Below are 7,471 nucleotides of genomic sequence, written 5' to 3' on the forward strand. Positions count from 1 at the left end.
CCGACGTGAATGTTGTCATAGTCCTACATAAATACATCCTAGTCTTCAAGAATAATGCTGGTTTAACGCACAAGGAAACGAAATATCATCCACATTTATCATCATTCATTGTTGTATATGCGATCTATGTATGACTCAGACTCCACTTGTGACTTGGAAGTACAGTAACTGTGTGTGTTGCAAGAATAAAAATGAATGGTTACTAGGAATTTTGATATAGTTAACTAAATACTATTAGTACGTGACCAATACGCGTGTGATACAAGGTCAATTTTTACTCCATTTCCTGGTACGAAATCACTCTCCCTGCAATAATGCCAATAGAATAATTATCACTTGATTTGCGTGCACATGTGTTAAGTTATAGATGCATACTTGTTTTTATACTACTCAGAATAATTCAATTTGATTGTGCAACTACAATGTATGGCTATTTTTTTAAACAGTGCAAAGAAATCGAAAACGCAGGATCTCTTATTTACCTGCACCCTTGATGTAAGTTCAACCTCGTTTAGCAGGAGGAGAAATATCTGTCTCGGGTTGTAATACCTCATTTATTTTGGATAAAAAATGGGTTTAACTATTAAAAAAAAATTTAATTAACAAATGTCGTGCTGAGTTATGACGTCCCAGACATGGCGTCGCAAAGACACAAACTTCGATGACTTGCACTATAGCCCGACAAAGATTGGACGTCCGTGATCCTATTTTCTATGTTATTCAATAAACTAATGATTACGTATAAAATCAGTGCTATCGTCAACGACAATTATTTTTCTGATTGTTATCAACTCAGGGCGGGATTGGCCAATAGAGAAGGCAGGTGGAAGCCTGGGACTCTTAGGTCCTTACGAGCCTCGACATTCAATTTTGATCTATCTCTCATTTTAACCTGTTTTTAAATGTTTAAGACATGTTCCAGATTTCAACCGGTTACTTTTTCAATGATGAAGTTTGTTTGATATTTTAATGAGGTAAATTGACGGTATATTTCTATTCCATGTAGTCCCGTTTTAAAGTAGTTAAAAATTCAGAACCTTCGAATAAATTAGTTAGTCTGAATTTGAAGAACTCTACAATTTTACATTAAAAATATAATTAAACCTTTTTTTTACCCAAATAATGCCTTTATTTTTTAAAAGATGAATTGGACTCAATTCAATTCACCTATGCATTCATATTACATTTTAGAGACATTGACATTTTGACGCCATTATAAATTATATATAAAGGCGTAACTGTGGAGAGCGGCCTCACGAATGGATTAGTCCAGAGCCCTTCATCGCCTAAATCTGTCCCTAAATTAACCCAAACTCTTTTTGCAAGCAAACTCCGAACTTAATATTTATGCAAAAATTAGTTTAATATTGTACGAAATATGAATGTCAGAATATAAAAAATGACTGCAAATCACTCACTGATCATAAATTCACTCAAGGTCACTTCAATTCATTTACAACAATTTTTTCCAAACGCGAAAGATGAACCTCTTTCACTTGAAAGTCAAAACGTATATAAGTAGAGATTAAATTTTGTATCACTTAGTATATTCGGAAAGTTAAGTGTAGTCATGAATTATGCAATATTAATTTTAGTATTCTGCTGCACGCTTCAGGTATAGACAACATTCTATAGAAAAGTAATATTTTCTAACCAATTAGAATCGTCAAATGAACACTTAGAAATTTTGCATTCTGAAATGATATGCTAAAATGATGAATTACCAAAATCGAGCAAATTACCAAGGAAAAAATTTGCTGATAATAGACAAATGCAAGTAACTACACAGAGTTTATCGGATCAAAACAATCAAGGAACTTTTTATAAGTAGCAACGGTGCCCGATACCACTTTGACGGTTCCCAACGTAACTTCGGTGTCCAGATCCAAGTCTTCTGCCGCAATTGATTTGAATGTGTCTGATGCGGTCGACAAATGTACCTGGAACTGGACGTTTGATGGAACTGGCTCCATAACGTCACAAACGCTGTTTCGAAGAGACACAGCATAACCCTTATTCAAATCCGTGAAGGACAACCCGACTGTGTAATTGTTATGCTGACAATGTAAGCCTCTGACTTTAGCACATAGCATGTCGAGCACTCTATACACCGGAGAATCGTTGATAACAAACGCCCGTGCTGCTTTTGTTCGTTGAATTGTGATGTTGTATTCAACTTCCATAGCATAAGTCAGATAATAGTTGCGTCCGTTGGCACTGATTTGTTCCACACCTATTGCCCTTAACGCACTAACTTTAATCTGACGTGCTACTTGGGTCAAATTAGCATCCAAGCTACCGATTTCCAAAACTACGTCTGCAAGTTCAAGAGCCCATTTGTCGTCACTCAATATATGTTTTCCAGTAAGAAGATAGTGATTATGCGAATTCATATGAGAAATTTGAGCCTCCTGGAGCATGACTTCCACTGCCGTGGTCTTTCTGGTCTGGCCGTATGCCACCAAACGAGCCATTCTCGAAGCACGATCTTTTTGGGTCATAGGATGTAAATCTTTCGGATCTCCGCTGAACCAGCCGATGTAATTGGCAAATACACCTTTTACTGACCATGGCACTGATCCATAGTGCTCTTGCAAATTTGGGTGTTTAGCTAGATTTTCGGGAAGCTTCACTTGTTCAACGATCTCACCAGGAAAATAACCTTTGTTCAACAGCCTGACCGTCTGATCATGAATGTATTTAATACCGTCCCTATACACCAACAAAGTATCATACACCGCATCCTTTCCTTCAACGGGCCTTGTGTGAGATCCAACCAAAAATTCACCTCCCAAAGCTCTCATATCATCTAGGCTTTGATACCATCTTTTGCTATTTCGAGCCGGACTCCCGCGAATGGCATACAAATTTGGGAAAGTTTTGTATATATTGTCGCCTGGAAACACTACTTTGGTGTCTGGTAGGAATATGGTAATTTGGTCATCAGTTTCCCCTGGCGTGTATATCAGTTCGAATTTGATGCCTATCAATAAAGTGAATATGCAATATTGTTATGAAAGACTTCATCTGGCTAATTTTATATCAAGTATATTGACGTAAAAATTATTATATATACGCAACAACAGGCAGGCATATTCCCCGGCACTTACCTGCTATGGTGTATGATGCACGATCGCTAAACGTAACCGTGGGGACTGGTATATAAAAAGCAGTTTCCGTATCTACTCTCAATTCAGGACCAAGTCCAGCCCCGGTACGAGCATCCGGATTTTTTGGTAAAATTGCTCCAAGTTGACGCAGTCCACGTTTCAGTGCGATGTCGTATGTGTCCGCTGTTTAAATGCAAATAACCGAATTTATTGATATTACCAAGTAAAATGCTCAAAATTTGGTCATAAAATCAATATGTAATTTAATATGATAATAATTCATCATCGTTTCACTCTTGTATCATTTTGAAATTAAACTCAATGAAATGAATGAGTCCATTGTTGAATAGACTTTCAAAGAGAACTTTCCTTAGAATATTTTGAAGACTATTTTCTTTTTATTCGTTATATATATCTGTTAATGGGTATATTTAACAGTAGCCTTAGCAGCTTAAGTTTTAACAGCATGACAAGTAAAATTCTCAATATCTACGAAAACATAATTTCGATATATCTTTGGGGAGAAATAAAAGAGATCGGTAAATTGTTCTGTTATGATTCAGTTATAGAATGTGGATATTGGTAAGGTAGGCACAGCAAAAAAATTATGAGCTGAAGGTCAAAGAATTCGATCTTTCTATGTTACTCAATACACGAGTCAGTCAAATCATCTCGCGCAAACCCGACGAAGAATTTATATGCAGTAGCTATAGGTGTTGCATGTTGACAAGTTTCCACAGGGCATATACAGAAAATCGCCATGTTCTCGTCTTATATTAGGATTCTGTATAAACCATAGTACTCACGCTAATACTCTGAAAGCCTGGCCTGACAAAATGAAAAACTTACAGAAACCAAACATGAGTTGTTTTGTTAGTTCGTGCGTGTAAATTTCAATGGTAGTATTTGGAAAAACCTTCTTTTCTTCATTAATAATGAAACTTGTTCCAATAAGATGATCTGAACAAGTGATAAAAGAAAATAATACTGCGAATTTCAAGTATTGTTAGTAGTTTGTATGCTTGACATGATCTTGTGTGTTAATTATTAGTATTTCAATTGGTGCATAAAAGTAAATTGAATATCATTACAAATCGGGAGAAAGTACGAAGGCATAACGATTGAGCAGCGCTATTAGGCGACTTTTGGGCCGAATCTACAATGATATACGATTAATTCTGATTGCATTTATAAGTTATCGATGGAAAGGTGACACTTACAGAATGTTACTCCTCCCGCTCTTTTATGTACATTGAAGCAATTTTCTTTTCGGCGTAGATAGATCATATTATGTCAAGTTGTGAACGGGAAGTTTTTTTTTTAAAATGGTCAGTTTGGAATCATCTGATTTAATCAATACAGTGTATGGAATAAAATTATATTCTGAGGAATAAGGATTTGGTTAAACTTACCAGTGTGGAAGTGGGTAATCATGATGGCTAGGACAGGTTTGCTGGTAATTTTCCGGAATTCGACCATAATTTCTTTCATGCTCTGTGGTGCTTCAGTCGTGTCAATAATGATTATCCCATCGTCGCCTGAAAAGAAAATATTAAGAATATCAGATTCCAGTCATTGGTCGGCTCAATTGGTCGCTTATTCGACAAAGGTTACTAAACTTCATTCAAATAACATAAAATACCAGTAGTAAGTTTACCTTCAATCATAATGCTGTTTGACAAGGCCCACCCTATAGCAACATAGACATTGTCACTAACTTTCAAAACTTCACGAGTTAAGAACTCAGTCTTTGTGAATTCCACGAGTTTGCGTGATGATTCGGTTTCGTCAGTCGTTTTCGCAATTGGCTGGGACATATAATCGAATGTATCTTCACCATTTCCATGGTGAAAACCGCCGTTACCGATTGTCACGCCAATGTAGCCTGTAACAGTGACTAGCACAGTTGTCAGTCCTATCGTTAAATAAGTGTATTTGTTCACCATGATTTATGCTATGCAAAAACTATGGTTAGTTCAAATACTTCTCGAGTTGGTGCTAAGCGGAGCATTAGCAAAAGAATATGACTCTAGTGGAGCAGTTGTGTGCGCTTTTATATTTTTCAGACACGTGTGGAACATGGTGAATTCCTTCGCTATTGTATGTATTTATCAAATAACGGAAAAAGTTAAAACCATCTTAAAATTGCTCCTGCAAAACATTTAAACCCTCGTCATTCGACATGTAGCGTCGGCAAACAAATTGGATGTTTCCATTCAATATACTCCTGTGCACCATGCATTATTATTCTCATTGTCGTTTTGTTTTCGTAATTATATTTGTGCCATCATTATTATGCGCACAAAAAAGTGCGTAAGTATTCGAACTTATTTTTGTATAGTGTAAGTCCAAGTAAATTTACGTTTTTTGTTAAAACGGTTACAAACATATGTGCCCAGGCACTTGAAAATAAAATTGTAAAAAAACTAATGAATATTAGTAAATCTACATTCTTTTCTAAAATTTACGTGAATACTAAATATCTATCTAATTATAAAATATTCTTCGGAAACTCCTTTTTTTCAAATATAAAACCATAATGCGTTAAACCATAATACCACTTCGAAATTATAAAATAGGGCACTAAAATAGCAATTTGTTATTTAGAGGTTTGACTCGTGGATGAAAATGTTTGCCTTAATAATATTTTACTTGCGAAATGAAATCCCATTCAAAAATGATGATCGCATTCCTGATAGTAGTTTAATATGAATTTGTCTCAAAAAAATATCTTACGTTTTTCACTAATACATCATCCATTCTGAAACATATTTGTAAGCATAACGGCAATCAAATATCAACGTATTTAAAAACAAAAACATAAGTAGCGTTGCAGCGTAGTCGAAATCGAAAGTTTCAAATGATGCTGTGAGCACTGTCGGTGCATTTTATAATTATGTTACATTCTTATTTCTCAAAGTTATGCCTACTTTACTGTTAAATGAAGTTCAATATTTTAGTAATATTGTCCCTTTCAAATGCATTCCATGGCAGCATAAATATTGTGACACGTAATAATCCTATCTGTTCTAAAGTACTTTTCGGTACTTGGCGAACAGTGCTGGAAAATGGAAATGAAATACAACAAAATATTTTTGTTTTTAGAATTGCTTATTTTGTTGTCCAAGTACGATAATACTAAATTAGGATTTATCATTTTATTTTGCGCAGCAATTTAGACTAAAACCCACTTGTAGATTTTTGGTTTTTGGACAGACACTTGCGAGATTTGACAATACGCTTTTTCTGCGGATTAGAACGTTAAAAGAGAGAAGTGGCGGCATAGATATAGGGCAATCAATACCACGCTTGTCCAATATAACGACAGAAAAAATCGCCAAATCGGCAACCAAGCCGCTGCGCTGATAAAAAAAAATTATTGTCGTATGTGGATATTCATTATCATAAGTATTTCCGTGAGGGGTGTGATTTAATATCGATAGAAGTAACAATTATGATTTATATCGCTGAGTATATGCATGAAGGAAACATACACGAGACGTGACGAGAGTACAAATGCATATATATAATGCATATAATATATATAATATATATATATATATATAATCTAACTATCTTTATTGAGCATGGAATTAATTTAATTAGTTTAATGATCCGTTAAAACTTTCATCATTTTAGGTATTTTTAAAGACACGCTGATGTAATAACATACAAATATATTACATATATAGTGAAGATTAACGCTGGCCTAGTTTTTCAGTGTGGCAAATAGGAGAGAACGATATTTTTTAATGTACATTTTGCAAACGATGCAGATCTCGTGCAATATTTTGTAGCAACCAATACTATTAAACGGAACACCTAAATGGATTTTCAACCTATCTGAGCAAGTTTTAACTTGTACTTTACTTCACAATAACGGATAGTAATATATATTCTTTATGATGTCAATAACAGATTCCATGATAAACACGCGACCTATATTGGAGATTGTAGCAAATAATGTTGTAATGCGACGATATATGTTAAAACTTATTTCTATAATATTTTTCATTTCATGATATCACGATCAGAAGCTTTTAGTGATATAAATAGCTTATGAGCTTATAAAATGTTTTCGCCCTCCTACCCAAATAACTATCAAAATCAACTATGTTATTTAGATTTCATTTCGTCTATCTGTGTGGCTGAACTTTTCACCTGCTTTTTTCGTATTGGATTAGAGTGAATATTGCTATGCCCGAATTCTAGTATGCGAATCGAGTTTTCAGTATACATCCAAATTATAAAAAAAAAAAAACATTACTAGTCGACTTGAATTAGACTTAAATGAAAGATGAGAACAGCAAACACGGAAGCCGGATGTGATACTTTAGCTCTAATTTCTCATGGCAAAATAA

The 7,471-nt window shown here is 34.7% G+C and overlaps 1 protein-coding gene across 1 annotated transcript; it reads right to left on the reverse strand.

Moving 5' to 3' along the window:
* Window positions 1-1,413: 1,413 nt before the first annotated feature.
* Window positions 1,414-5,854, reverse strand: LOC120346574 (linear primary-alkylsulfatase-like). Its single transcript, XM_039416337.2, has 5 exons — window positions 4,768-5,854; window positions 4,523-4,648; window positions 3,960-4,070; window positions 3,111-3,293; window positions 1,414-2,983 (listed from the first exon to the last, which is right to left on the reverse strand). Exons 1-5 carry the CDS (start codon window positions 5,054-5,056, stop codon window positions 1,782-1,784), a joined length of 1,911 nt encoding a protein of 636 aa, XP_039272271.1. The 5' UTR covers window positions 5,057-5,854; the 3' UTR covers window positions 1,414-1,781.
* Between the last annotated feature and the right edge of the window lie 1,617 nt (window positions 5,855-7,471).

This window comes from Styela clava, chromosome 8, assembly GCF_964204865.1.
Source record: "Styela clava chromosome 8, kaStyClav1.hap1.2, whole genome shotgun sequence".
Taxonomy (NCBI): Eukaryota; Metazoa; Chordata; class Ascidiacea; order Stolidobranchia; family Styelidae; genus Styela; species Styela clava.

Bases quoted from the DNA above. Each gene is read 5' to 3' on its own strand.
- LOC120346574 (XM_039416337.2), bottom strand. From the start codon at position 5,056: ATGGTGAACAAATACACTTATTTAACGATAGGACTGACAACTGTGCTA. The intron at 4,071-4,522 runs GTAAGTTTAACC...TCACTTGTTCAG, and splicing joins GATTACCCACTTCCACACTG to ATCATCTTATTGGAACAAGT. The intron at 2,984-3,110 runs GTAAGTGCCGGG...CTTTATTGATAG, and splicing joins TGCATCATACACCATAGCAG to GCATCAAATTCGAACTGATA.